Source organism: Hyperolius riggenbachi, chromosome 11, assembly GCF_040937935.1.
Source record: "Hyperolius riggenbachi isolate aHypRig1 chromosome 11, aHypRig1.pri, whole genome shotgun sequence".
Classification (NCBI taxonomy): Eukaryota; Metazoa; Chordata; class Amphibia; order Anura; family Hyperoliidae; genus Hyperolius; species Hyperolius riggenbachi.
In genome coordinates, this window is record NC_090656.1 from 201,087,012 (window position 1) to 201,101,811 (window position 14,800).

The following is a 14,800-nucleotide window of genomic DNA, read 5'->3' on the forward strand; positions in this document are numbered from 1 at the left end:
ACCCTATTCTCACACAGAACCCTCCCCTCTTGCTCAACTAATAACCCCCCCTGGAGGGAACTATCCCCCCTCTTGCTCAACTAATAATCCCCCCCCCCCCCCAGGGAACAATCTCCCCTCTTGCTCAACTAATAACACCCCCCCCCCCCCCCCCCGGAGGGAACAATCCCCCTTCTAGCTCAATGGGATAAGTGGTTGCAAAAAATTACGGGCGTGTTAACAGAGAGGAGCCACGCCAACGCAGTCATACACTGTCCTCTATGGCAAGATGCAAAATATGATGGGTTGCAAAATTTTTCATTACACCGGCCGCCGACTCCAGCAGGTAAAGGAGCGGCGGCCAAGGAAGGGGGGAGGGGTTGGGGGTAAGCTGGCTACCTACTGCTGGGACTTAACTAGCTGCTAAGCTATCCTGGGTGCACTTAAGCCAGCCTAACTCTACTGGGGCACCTACCTAGCTAATCTATACTGAGTGCACCTAAGCCTAACTATACTGGGCACTTTAGTAGAAAAAAATCACTTGGCACACAGCTGGTTAGGTGGGGGATAAAAGTAGCTCCAATGAGCCTGCAAAAAGATTTACCCATGCATTGGCACCTGATGGTTAGCTCACAGGCCAAGCAGAGAGTAGTGCAGCTAGCTTGAAAACAGTGCAGAGCACAAACTTGGACATGAAGCACACAAAAAGTACGCTGTGCACCTTACTCTTGCATGTTTCTTTTATTCCATCCTTCAGCCAACAGCCAGCATGAATGACATAGAAAAACAGAACAGTCAAACCTGGATCGATGTGGGTGCCAGGGTGAGCGGGGGAGAGGTGACCAGGGGATAGGTGGACGGCACTACAGCCGTTTCACGCCGTCTGGCGCTTGTTCACGTGCGTGTGTCCAATAACGGGGCAGCGCTGTGCGGCTTCCTACATAGAGTCTTCAAGCCGCGCCCCCAGCGCTGTCCCATTGGTGTGAGTTACGTGGGAGTGAAGGTCGGGGGTGAAGAGGCGGAGACTCGCCGCTCTGCGGCGAGAATCGGGCGTGCAGCTTAGATCATCATGCTAGGCTGCGCTATGCAGCCGGGTAAAAGTGACAAGTGCAAACCAATTGAATACGTGAGATACACACATTACATTTGTGGACACAATTCCACGCCAAAACCATTCGTTTAACCTAAATAACGTATTAATCAGACAAAGTGCATATAGTCAAAGTGTTACAGTGCATAATTAAGGGCATACATAGACGCCGGCATTCTGGCTTAGCTGCCTGGGATCCTGAAACATTAAATGTTTAAAATTAATCCCTTTATTAGTATACACTTAAAAAAGGGGGAAACAAAGGATACCACCCCATAGACCCGCCCCAAGGGGGCTCCCACTTAAAAACAAGATTAGGGGGTAAAGTTGCGTACAAAGAGATCTAATGGGGCACACTCACATTCTATAGTGTGCCTATACTCCTACAGGGAGTGAAGGTTCCGGACTGCCCACCCCACATACAAATGGCCGGAGGCCACCTCATTTTTGTATATTCAAAAAGAGGGGGACAGATCATCCCCTTGACGGGGAGCGCTTAAAGAGCCAGCGCCCTGGATTTAAGCCAGGTGCGTTTTGAATCAGAATCAAGTGACCAGTAGATATCTAATTGGTCCTTGGGAGAGAAAGGGAGGGAAAAGTGGGACCCACGAAGTGGGGGAACACCTATGGATTCCATACGGGGGCAGGCCCGAATCGTGATGAGCGAGCTGGTACGGTTATACCTGTGGAAAGAGGGAAAACCGAAGCACCACGGAGTCCCTCGCCAAGCATATCCCCAAGCCCAGGGGCTAATCGCCAGATCCGACCCCTATACGCCAAGGCTTATGCTGGTAGCACCTCTCCCCTTGTTAACATACAAAGAGGGCAGAGGGAATTCTTTAAACTACCAGCTACAGTTATACTTGGCAAAGGTGGTGGGGAGCCTAGTCTACTATTGAGAGCTTGGCGGTGCATCTTGCACCTTTTTAAACCCCACTCAAAGTCGTGATCGGGCGACCTGTCCACGTTGGGTATATTCCGTGTGTCGATAGGAAGAGGTACTGGGAAAGAAAGGTGACCAGAGGAGGCCCAGAGGGGTGAGAGGGAAACAAATTGTCCCAACCACCAAGTAGAAGGGATTAGGTATTTAAGGAACAGTAAAGTGTAGATAGGGGGAGGGGCCAAGAGGGGTCCGATAGAGCCCTTCAGGGGTCCAGAAAACAAGATAGCTCCAATCTATCATTCAGGCCTAGTGGCCCCATGGCCTCTGCACGTAAGATGACCCGCGATTCCCGTCTAGTCAATTCTCGATCACGGTCACCTCCCCTACCTGATGGGGCAACGTGCAGAAGGCCTGCAAATTTCAAACATCTAGCCCTGCCCCCATGAGCCTCCCTTACATGTTCGATCAGTCTCGGGCTGCCTTTGCCCGACTTGATCGACTTAAAATGTTCCCTTACTCTCTCCTTTAGGGGGCGGGTAGTTTTGCCCACATAATAAAAGAGACAAGGACAAAAGATAACATATGAAACAAATTTGGTTTGACATGTAATGAAGGCTCTCACTTCCCACTGTAGGCTGCCCAACCGATAATTTGTGCCCTCCCACATGTTCCTACAAAAACTGCAATTACCGCACCTATGGTTCCCTCTAGGGCGCCTACTTGAAAGCCAATTTTGGACGGGAGGTGAGCGATACTCGCTCCGGGTCAGGGTATCTCCCAGGGTCGGGGCTCTCCTGTAAGCCACTCTGGGGGGGTCCGGAAATACTTTTTGGAGGGTAGGGTCTCTTGCTATTATTCCCCAGTTCTTCTTGATGATCTGAGTTAAGTTTTTGGACATCGGGGTGTAATCAAAAGTGAAGGTGAAAGTTCCCCTTTCTCGATTTCCGGGGCCTCTAATAAGGAGGGAGCTCCTATCTGCCTTTCTTGCCCTATCCTGGGCTGCCTCAAGGGAGCGTCTGTCATACTTTCTTGCCTCCAATCGCGCAGTCAACTCCTGTGCCTGTTGCTCAAAAGTGTCCAGACTAGAATTATTCCGTCTTAATCGTAGATACTGACCGTATGGCAGGGAGGTTTTGACATGTTTAGGATGGAAACTATTCCTGTGTAGCAGGGAGTTAACGGCCGTGGCTTTCCTGAAGCCCTCACATACCAAGTTGTCACCGTTCGGCCTTATTTTGAGGTCTAGAAAGCTGATAGAGGCCTCATCTATTTCTGATGTGAAACGCATATTCACCCGATTATCGTTAAGATAACACATAAAGGCCTCAAAAACCTCCATACCTCCCTGCCACACGATCAGCACATCATCCACATACCGAGCCCATTTCTTGATGTTACACCTATAGGGATTTTTGGGGCCCCATACGTAATCCTCCTCCCATGCTCCCAGGAAGAGGCCAGCATAGGTACATGCCACGGAGGTCCCCATGGCCGTCCCAGATATCTGGTGGTACCACCTACCATCGAACAGGAAGGCATTGTGTGTTAAGATGAACCTCAGGCAATCACAGACGAAGTCTTTGTACCCTTCATCCTTATTTGTCCTGTCCAGGAACCTCCGAACCGCTCTTAGTCCCTCCTCGTGGGGTATCCTGCTATACAGGCTTTCCACATCAATGGTAGCTAGTCTGCAATCAGGTTCCCATGTGGTACTTTCGACCAAATTGATCGTATCGAGTGTATCGGCCAAATAGGCCGGAACTCCCACGAGCAAGGGACGTAGCAGATGGTCAAGGAACCTGGACAGGCGCTCCGTTAGGGAGCCACACCCTGAGACAATAGGTCTTCCTGGGGGGCTCTCCGCGGACTTGTGCAATTTTGGGAGGTGGTACCACACAGGGTACCGGGGGGACATGGGGAGCAGATCGACTGCCAATCTCTGCGACATGTACCCACTCTCAACTCCTCGCCTCAACAAAGTGCGAAGAGCTGACTGGTACCTGTACGTTGGGTTGCTTCCCAACTTCTGATAGAATTCGGTGTTATCTAGTTGCCTGTGGGCCTCCTTTGTATAAAATTCGCTCGACATGATCACCACATTCCCCCCTTTATCCGCCTGTTTGATCACCAGGTCGCGATGCTGTTTAAACCATTTGATGGCAGCCTTGTCAGTTTTGGACAAATTGTCCGGGGCTCGACTATAGCATATTGCTTTCATATCCATAGCGACCTGGTGAAGAAACTGGTCAATCGGGGAACCAGGGGGGATGGGTATAGGTCGGGTCGACCTGCAAGCTCGGAATGCCCCAGGGTCACCCAAGGGCAGGGCCTGTAGGGATGCGTGGGTCTCCTCCATGTCACAAGGGCCTCCCTCCTCCCACAGCTCCTCCAGTATCCGGAGTGCCTCCATTTCGGCGATGTCCCAATTCACTCCAGGACTAAAGCCCAGGGTAGACAAGGGACCTGCAACCGAGGTTGGGCCTCCATCACTCTGTCCTTGGAGCCCCTCCTCCCCCTCCCCACCCCGATATATCTGGTTAATCATCATTTTTCTGGTAGTCTTATAGAGATCAATGAAGAAGTCTACATAATCAAATTTCTGTGTGGGTGAGAACTGGTCACTTGATTCTGATTCAAAACGCACCTGGCTTAAATCCAGGGCGCTGGCTCTTTAAGCGCTCCCCGTCAAGGGGATGATCTGTCCCCCTCTTTTTGAATATACAAAAATGAGGTGGCCTCCGGCCATTTGTATGTGGGGTGGGCAGTCCGGAACCTTCACTCCCTGTAGGAGTATAGGCACACTATAGAATGTGAGTGTGCCCCATTAGATCTCTTTGTACGCAACTTTACCCCCTAATCTTGTTTTTAAGTGGGAGCCCCCTTGGGGCGGGTCTATGGGGTGGTATCCTTTGTTTCCCCCTTTTTTAAGTGTATACTAATAAAGGGATTAATTTTAAACATTTAATGTTTCAGGATCCCAGGCAGCTAAGCCAGAATGCCGGCGTCTATGTATGCCCTTAATTATGCACTGTAACACTTTGACTATATGCACTTTGTCTGATTAATACGTTATTTAGGTTAAACGAATGGTTTTGGCGTGGAATTGTGTCCACAAATGTAATGTGTGTATCTCACGTATTCAATTGGTTTGCACTTGTCACTTTTACCCGGCTGCATAGCGCAGCCTAGCATGATGATCTAAGCTGCACGCCCGATTCTCGCCGCAGAGCGGCGAGTCTCCGCCTCTTCACCCCCGACCTTCACTCCCACGTAACTCACACCAATGGGACAGCGCTGGGGGCGCGGCTTGAAGACTCTATGTAGGAAGCCGCACAGCGCTGCCCCGTTATTGGACACACGCACGTGAACAAGCGCCAGACGGCGTGAAACGGCTGTAGTGCCGTCCACCTATCCCCTGGTCACCTCTCCCCCGCTCACCCTGGCACCCACATCGATCCAGGTTTGACTGTTCTGTTTTTCTATGTCATTCATGCTGGCTGTTGGCTGAAGGATGGAATAAAAGAAACATGCAAGAGTAAGGTGCACAGCGTACTTTTTGTGTGCTAACTATACTGGGGACACTTACATAGCTAACCTATACTGAGTGCACTTAAGCCTGTCTATACTGGGGACACCTACCTAGTGAACCTGTACTGGGGGCATCTACCTAGCTAACCTATACTGGGGGCACCTACCTAGCTAACTTATACTGGGGGCACCTACCTAGCTAACCTATACTGAGTGCACTCAAGCCTTTCTATACTGGGGGCACCTACCTAGTGAACCTGTACTGAGGGCATCTACCTAGCTAACATATACTGGGGGCACCTATACCTGGCTATCTGTACTGGAGGCACCTATACCTGACTTCCTATACAGGTGTACCTACCTATACTACCTATACTGAGGATTTTTCCCCCCACAGCGGTTATAGAATGTGGTGCAAATAGTTGGGTGCTGTGCGATAGCTCCAAATGGGGGGGGGGTAGAATATGACTGATGGCCCTCGACCTATTCTAAGTTTTTCATTTTGGCACTCTGCCAATTTGAGTTTGACACCCCTGATCCAGAAGAAGGAGCAGAGGAACACTTCTGAGTGACTAAGCTATAAGGAAACCTCTGTTGAATGTGTGGAGTAAAAGCTAGATTGAAGAAGGTTGAATAACGAGCATGGAGGTTAAAGGACCACTATCGCAAAAATCGTAAAATGTAAAATGCATGTAAACACATTCAACTTAGAAGTACAGTTCTTCCAGAGTAAAATGAGCCATAAATTACTTTTCTCCTATGTTGCTGTCACCTACGTAGTAGAAATCTGACAGAACCGATAGGTTTTGGAGTAGTCCATTTCCTCATGTGGGATTCTCAGGGGTTTATTTATTTTCAAGAGCACTTAGCAATTGCTCCATCCAACTGCCAAAAAAGTGTGAAGTGAGCAGGGAGGCTGGCCAGCATATTTATATAAATCCTTTTAAGGTAGAGTCTTTATAAAGAATAAAGGCCGTGCTGAGAATCCCCCATGAGGAGATGGGCTAGTCCAAAACCTATTGGTTCTGTCAGATTTCTACTACCTACTGTAAGTGACAGCAACATGGTAACAAAGTAATTTATGGCTCATTTTACTCAGGAAGAAATGTGCTTCTTATTTGTATATGTTTACAAGTATTTTACATTCTACATTTTTTCGCGATAGTGGTCCTTTAAATAAGGCAAAGTCTCTCTGTAAGCGCACAAACTACTAAATAAAACCTTTGGCTGGTGTTTCACTTTAATTTACTTTTCTGTATTTTTAATGCATTATTTGACCTATTTAAAAAGCTCCTGTAATTCCTGCTAAAGAAATAATGGTGTAGAGAAGGGCGGAGAGGAAAATGTAGCCTGCATGCCTGGTGGCAACTTGTTTGCTAATAAAGTAAATTATACTGTCTGCTTCACTCTGTTGGAAGAGGGGGGAAGACACATATGTCTGTTGTGTGAGTCATTCTGCAGTGCTTTGTAATCTGATTTTCAAACTTCAGCTGTGTACAAGATTATACAACAGATTATTGTTGCCTTTCAAGATCACCTCCAATATAGCTTCCCTGGTGGTCTAGAGTGAGCCATACATAATGCAACGTGGGGAAACCATTTGAGGGCCAAATTTAATGGCTCAGGGGGCCAAATTTGGCCCACAGGCTGGAGTTTGACATGTATGATCTAGAGCTGCTGGCTTTCAGTGGGGTACATGAAATATTTATAGCCAATCTTCCGTATACTATTGTTGAAGCTTAAAGGAGTCATCAGGGGAAAAAGGCTAAAATAAGTGGTACTTACCGGGGGCTTCCTCCAGCTCCAAGCTCCCAGGACGTCCCTCGCCGCAGCTCTGCCCGCAGCCGTTTGCTGCAGGTCCATCCCAGTCCCCGGCGATGACGTCAGAGCGACCTCCAGGTCGCTCTGTACTGCGCCTGCATGAGCGGCGCTGTCAATCACCGACACGTGGGCCGGAGCGGACTGCGCTTATTTTAGCCTTTTCCCCCTGATTACTCCTTTAAAGGACCACTATCGTGAAAAAAGTAGGCAGTTAAAATCTGACAGAACCGACAGGTTTTGGGCCAGTCCATCTTCTCATGGGGGATTCTCAGGGTTTTCTTTGTTTTCGACAGCATTTCCTGAACAGCAGTTGCAAAGTCTAACTGACAAAATAGTGTGCAAGTGATTAGGGAGGCTGGCTGGTATCTTACTATTTTGGCAGTGAGGCCTCTTTTCCACTGGCAGTTAATAGACAGTGAAATGCTTCTCAAACTCTTACAACTGCTGGCTGCTGCCTAGTAACTGCTCATTGCTGCCTGTTAACTGCTCACTGCTGCCTGGCAACTGCTTGCTGAGCACACAGTTCAACTGCCCATGGAAAAAGGCCTTAAATTGCTGTTTAGGAAATGCTGTTGAAAACAAAGAAAACCCTGAGAATCCACCATGAGGAGATGGACTGGCCCAAAACCTGTCAATTCTGTTAGATTTTAACTGCCTAGTTTTTTCCTTTAAAGATTTAAATAAGATTTTAAAAATAAATCAGATGTAGAATTGGACACCATGAAGAAAAACAAAAGCCTTGAAAACACTAGTATTACACATTCCCTTTAATAAGCGTCCGTCAAACAGCGATGAGCAGGAAGCCATCCTTGACATTTATCCATCCTGCGCTGGCTGATGCCTCCTGCAGCCTCAGCATCTCCAACATCAAAGATTTAACAAGCGCTGCAGCCTCTCGCTGTTGTCCGGGGCCCCATCTGTCTGCACAGTCACTCGGAACAATTAAAAAGTCACCTATCATCCAGTTATTCAGCCAGTCATCACTTCTGTGGGAAGGAGAATGCAGAAACACACGGGGCCGCTACATAATTCATACCAACATCTGTCGTCTCCCCCACCCCACCTTCATCAGGGAATAAATTACAGGCAATCAGCAGGTCGCTTGCGCTGCACGTTTAAGCATTTATAAGTGTTTGGTGTATTATTAATATTAGTTTTGTGCTTCCATCGGCAGCGCCAGAGATCATCAATGCTCATGACTACAGCCAGCAGTGTGATATCTGGAGCATCGGGGTCATCATGTACATGTTGTGAGTATCCCATCACTACAGTACGTTTCCTGAGTGCAGCAAAGGCCTTACAGGGTCTACAAGTTATTAAAACCCAAAGGTTTAGTTTGGGATAGTGTAGTAAGGGCTTAGAAACTTGATTGGGTTCTTATTGCCGTGCTGTGGGCCCCGCATCTGTGAGAATTTCCATCACTTCCTGTCCAGACAGGAAGTAGAGCAGGCGTGTCAAACTCAAATACAAAGTGGGTCGAAATTGAACACTTTGAGCAAGTCGCGGGCCAACCTCAATGTCTAGTGGCCACCTCCCTCACTTATAAAGTTCCCTGGTGTCTGGTGACCCCTCCCTCCACTATACAGTTCCCTGGTTTTTAGTGCCCCCGCCCCCCCAACCTATACAGTTCACTGGTGTCTAGTCAACACCCACAGTTCCCTGGTGTCTAGTGACCCCACTCCCTCCCCTATAGGGTTCCCTGGTGTCTGGTGCTTTCTCCTTCCCTCCCCCATATGGCTTCCCTGGTGATGTCCTCACCTCCAATATAGCTTCCCTGGTGGTCTAGAATAGGCCAAACACAATGTAAAGTAGGGAAACCACTTTTGGGCCAAATTTGATAATTCAGTGGGCCAAATTTGACCTTTGTGCCAGAGTTTGACATGTATAAAGTAGAGAAATTTCTCCAAGAGTGACAGAGATGGCAACAAATTAAAGAAAACCTGAAATAAGCTGTAAAAAAAAAAAAAAATAGATACCTACCGTACTTAGAGGGAAGGCTCAGGATCCCATAGCGCCTCCTCGGTCCTCTCTCCGTTACCTCACTCCACCACTTGTTCCTTATTCAAAATTGGTGTCTTTGGGACACCTCGGAAGGCTTCAGAAGTACTCTCGTCCCCGAATGCTTCCAAAGATGGGCTTATCCATACTGTGCATGCGTGAGCCTGGACTCGCCTGTACACAGTAAGAATCTACCCATCTTCAGAAGTACTTAGGGATGCAAGTTTTCTGAAGTCTGTCCCAGTAGAGCCAAAGCCGTATTCGACTAGGTCTATGGGATTCAGAGTCTTACCTCTACATAGGCGAATATCTAACCTGTTTTTTACAGATTGCTTCAGGTTATCTTAAAAAAACAAACAAACAACTATTGCAGTCTTCAGGGCTACCAGTTTTCATATTAAAGCCACAAAACCCCATGAGGTCCCCAGGACAGGAAGTGCGAGAACGTTTCTATCCTGTATTGTTTCTAAACCATTGCCACACTGTATAAAAACATAAAATCATTTCATAGAATTGGGCTTTAAAGTATACCTGTGAGATTAAAAATCCTTTTAAATGGATACCTCAGGAGTGGGAATCCTCTGAAACCTTCATGAAATCTCTGAAAGCTTCCCCATCTTTCTCCATCAAGGCATTCCAGCACTGAGACCTCCAAAACGTGGCCGCACTGTGGATGCGCAGTGACATGGACCCACTCGGGTTCCAGCAGAGAAATCAGAGCCCGATTAGGTCCGTACTGCTGCGCAGGTGGCTCATGTGTGCTCAGGAGCATGGCCCCGATCGTTATGTGATGCTGCTTGTGACTGGACAAGTAAGAGATCCTATGGCATTGCAGCTAGGAGGGGCTGAATGTCTGGTATTGATATACCCTGCCTGTTCCAAGACTTCCTTCATGTTGCTTTCTAACCTGTTCTGAAGAGAACCCCTGTCGGGCATTCTTATTGGAGAGGTTCCTTCATTTCCTGTTTGTTGGTCTCAGCCTTCCCTCGGGGAAGAATTGCAATCGTTTGCTGTAGTCTTACTGGGACAGGAAGTGAGGCACGTCTCCCCAGAAGGAACAGAGACCACAAAAGCCAAACCTCAGTCCATTTCCCTTCTCCATAAAGATGTACATTTTAGCTGGTGTTTGGGCCTGCTTGCCATTTGTCAGATGGGGTTAGGGATGCGTTGTACAGTGTAATTTACAAACCGCATTCCCCGCTGTGATTTCTCTTTGCTGTTGCCATCAGTAATAAGTCGTACAGCCTCGGCCCACCACGGAGAATAGATCTTATTTTTACAGTTTTTCCCCAGCTCATAGCTTAGAAATAAAGCATAAATCCTGACACCGCAGCTGCTTCCGCTGACTAATTGAGGCTTTCATTATTCTGACCATAATATCTTCATAGGTCCGCACCAAGCAAATAAAAGGGAATTTGCATTTTGATGAGTGTCATTATGTAACAGTGTTCTCAGTGACAGTTGGGAAATTGGGTTACGCTCAAACAGCGCTATAATTGACTGCCGGAAATTGACGTTCTCCGAGACGTTTATTAGTCAATAAAGTTAATCAGAGAAACATGGAAGCCCCCTGCTGGCCAGCGGCAGGCGATGAACAGCGTGATGCTAACATTGATGTTGGGGGTTAAGTTGGTGCAGATATTGCTCAGATAATGAGACTGAAGTCATTCATCAAGGAAGCTTAACAAATCTGGTGTCTTAATGAAGAAAGAGCATATAGAGACCACTGTTGTTAAACACAGGCGTGTTTCAGCAGATGATTACAGGTTTTAAGTTTACCAGTCATAAAAACGAGTACAGTAGAGTCCTGGTTAGCCGAATCTCAACTAACCAGCAGTCTCGACCCACCAGCGCAAATCACCGGCAGTGCTCACATTGGTGAAGGCCAACTTCTTATGCTGTTTGTAGGCTCTGCTGTGCTTATAAACTGGGTTCCATCCATGGCTCCCCCAAGGTTAACATACTTTCAATCACTATATTGTAATGTTTAATACAGAGTTCAGGTAGCCAGGTGTGTGATATATTAGGTGCCTCCTCCCCAAGCAGCGATCGGCAAGCAGAGAATAAGTACCTCTTACTTTTAGACTTTAGAGTAGGGACACCAAGAGCCAAATATAGTATAGTATGTACTGGTAGTTGAAATGAAGTATGATAGAGTAATAAGCTATACTCACAAATCAGGGTTACCGCAAAGGCAACCACTGTATAGGCAGGTGGGGCGATTAGATGTTACCCCACTCGGTATTAAGAAGTTGCTCACCATAGATGAGGAAAAAAGGGGGTAACACCCCTCCACCAAGGGTGGACTTGATATAGCGTAATATAGATATAGAGGCGCCACACGGATAAAAGTATCTAAAAAGTGTAAAACATGAGGAGGCAGTGGTGGGCTTACCTCCTCCAAGCAGACACACTAATTGCCAATGTGTTTGTCAAATACAAGTTTATTTACATACCTCCAGGGGGCAGACCCGGTTCTTGTCCCTGTGCATTGTCCCTGCTCCTGATCGCTGCATGGGGGGATCGGACCCTAGGGAGGGGTTCCCTAGTTAGTTTAGTTAGGAGGAGCGGGGTTAATGAGCCCAGGCATGCTGTGCTCATTCAAACGCACTGACTAATATTCACGTCATTGCGTTGTACAGGGGGTACTGCAGCAACGTGAATATACTGTGGGTAGATAGGAAAGTGGTTATTACAGGATTATGCAGATATTTCTTAAAAAATGTATATGGCTTGAAAAGAGACCAATTAACCTCCCCGGCGTTCTATTGAGATCGCCAGGGAGGCTGCGGGAGGGTTTTTTTTTAATTAAAAAAAAACTATTTCATGCAGCCAACTGAAAGTTGGCTGCATGAAAGCCCACTAGAGGGCGCTCCGGAGGCGTTCTTCCGATCGCCTCCGGCGCCCAGAATAAACAAGGAAGGCCGCAATGAGCGGCCTTCCTTGTTTTGCTTAGATCGTCGCCATAGCGACGAGCGGAGTGACGTCATGGACGTCAGCCGACGTCCTGACGTCAGCCGCCTCCGATCCAGCCCTTAGCGCTGGCCGGTGTCGTGTCAGCTATTGCAGCCTCTCATATTTTGCAGCCCCGCATGCGCAGTAGGAGCCTGCGTCCCATTCAATTGTGCAGCCACGGTAAAACGTCATAAATATCGCCGCTTCCGCACCAGGTACACCCCCGAAATTTTCAGGGGAGGAAGGGGACCCCCAGATCTAGCTCTGTGCCGAATTGCAGCCCCCGAGCCCCGCTGGTTCCCGACACTGATTGCAGCAAACCTATCTCGGGAACTAGCGGGGCTAGGGGCCTGCAATTCGTCACAGAGCTAGATCTGGTGGTCCCCTCCCTCCCCTGAGAATTTCGGGAGTGTAGGTGGTGCGGAAGCGGAGATATTTCAGGTAAATAATGTCTAACTTCTCACTGAGCATGCGCGATACTCAGTGAGGAAGGCTGCTTCCGGGCTGCAATATCTGACATTACACCGGAACTTTGTTCCGGCTGCGCAGGGCTCAGGCGGCTAGGGGGGCCCTCTTTCGCCGCTGCTCGCGGCGAATCGCCGCAGAGCGGCGGCGATCAGGCAGCACACGTGGCTGGCAAAGTGCCGGCTGCGTGTGCTGCACTTTATTTGGTGCAAATCGGCCCAGCAGGGCCTAAACGGCAGCCTCCGGCGGTGATGGACGAGCTGAGCTCGTCCATACCGCTCAGGAGGTTAAATCCAGCCTGGTAATTTGTTACATTTTCAAGCTGCGTACATTTGCACAGAGTTTGCATAATCTTGCATCAGATTGCAGCGATTTGCATCTCATTGACCATTCCTATTTGTCTGCAGAAGAAAAAAATCAATATGGCTCCACTTCCAGTGTTGGCAGAACTGACATCACCTATCAGGATTCTGTGTTGTCATTGAGAGAACTATGGCTAAGCTAACAATCATTGCTAACGATATAGAGCTACATATACACGCATGATTAAAGTTGGCAGAGGTGGACGATAATGACTGCCTCAGCCGCTTATCCACTGTGCAGTAGCCCCTTATTGCCTCCCTGCAAGCGTTCCGCCAGACAAATCAACTTGGCCAATTCTTTTAGGCGCGCCCCTCCCTCGCCCCGCATGATGTCATGTTTGCACCACTCTGTCATCCCATTGCCTCCCTGCATAGCAACATAACACAACTATACAGCTGACTGTACAGCCCAGCATTGTTGCCCCAAGGAATCGGGTCCCGATCCCCGATGGGCGACATACGGTAAGTCAAAGGTGTGTATGGGCTTTGAGGAGTATAGTCTTGAGATAGTTGGTGCAGGAGGCAGCATCAGCCCATCCCTTTAGTCCTGATCTCTTTTGTGAACCTCTTGTTACATTTCACAGTGGTTCACTTGAAGAACTGACTTGCATGGCTGTCAGGTGTTACTGAGATGAGTGTGATTGCGTCTAACTGCTGCATATACAGAGCCAGCATCTCCATGGATGTGAGCATCTTTGCTACCTGTGGAATGAATGTGTCATTACAGTAAAGCTAAGTTGTACAGGCAGGGCCGGATTTACCATAAGGCATTGTAGGCACTCCCCTCCCCTAGTGCCTCCCTCCTTCCCTATGCAGAGTCCCGATCAGAGCGTAAATGAGAGGTTACATACCCAGCTCTTGGCGTTTCACTGACGAATTCTACCTTCAGTCAGGGGCACCACTAGCTACTTAATACTGAGGGTACCTCTGGCTACCTAATACTTAGGGGCAGCTGTAGCTACCTATGACGGGCTAGGGCAGTAAGGGAGGAGAGTCAGCTGGGCAGTCAGCACACTTGCGGTGCGGTTTGGTGGGGGTTTGTAGGTGTATGGAGGGCTAAGTCTAGGGTGCCAGGACATCTGTGCCTATGGGCTCCTGTAATGTAAATCTGGGCCTGTGTACAGGTGCGAAGAGAGAGGTATATTTCACTTCCTGCTTTCTGCAGACTCATGGATCAATCAGACAAACCAATGAGAAGCCAGGGTGTCTTTAAAGGGAACCAGCGGCGAACCTCAGTAAAAAAAAAAAAAGGCCTACTTACCAAAGAAGTGGGAGACCTCTGGATGCTGTAAAAGCATCCCGTGTTCTCGCTGTTGCTGTCGTTTGACGGGACTGTCCAAAAGATCCAGGTCACGCCCCTCTTCAGGCACAAGGCTGCACAGCATGGTGGGGCCGCTCGTATGACCACACTCGTGCCTGAAGAGGAGCTCAGCCCTGATCCACTTTCCAACAAGCCCTTGTCAGAATTTTTCAGGGGGTCCACATTCGGCAGCAGGAGACCGGAATATGGCTTGGGAGACCTCTATAGGATCCAGAGGCTTCTCTCTTATAAAGTAATTATGTCTGTTTCAACCCAAGTTTCGTCTCCAGTGCACTTTAACAAACCATGCTTTCCTAAGTGAGGGCTGGTGCACACCAAGCGTTTTTGGTAGCGTTTTCAAAAATGCTGCCGCCTGTGAAAACACTTGGCTAATGTATCTCAATGGGATGGTGCACACC

The 14,800-nt window shown here is 48.4% G+C and overlaps 1 protein-coding gene and 1 long non-coding RNA gene across 5 annotated transcripts in view; one reads left to right on the top strand and one right to left on the bottom strand.

Annotated features, from left to right (window-relative positions):
- STK33 (serine/threonine kinase 33) overlaps nucleotides 1-14,800 on the top strand; it is a 170,336-nt gene that overhangs the window by 134,000 nt on the left and 21,536 nt on the right. For all 4 annotated transcript variants that reach the window (XM_068260766.1, XM_068260764.1, XM_068260767.1 and 1 more), the window contains exon 9: nucleotides 8,476-8,551. In XM_068260766.1, the coding sequence (XP_068116867.1) occupies nucleotides 8,476-8,551 (76 nt within the window). The remainder of the gene's footprint in view (nucleotides 1-8,475; nucleotides 8,552-14,800) is intronic.
- LOC137538533 (uncharacterized) overlaps nucleotides 1-14,800 on the bottom strand; it is an 834,068-nt gene that overhangs the window by 72,678 nt on the left and 746,590 nt on the right. The window lies entirely within an intron of this gene.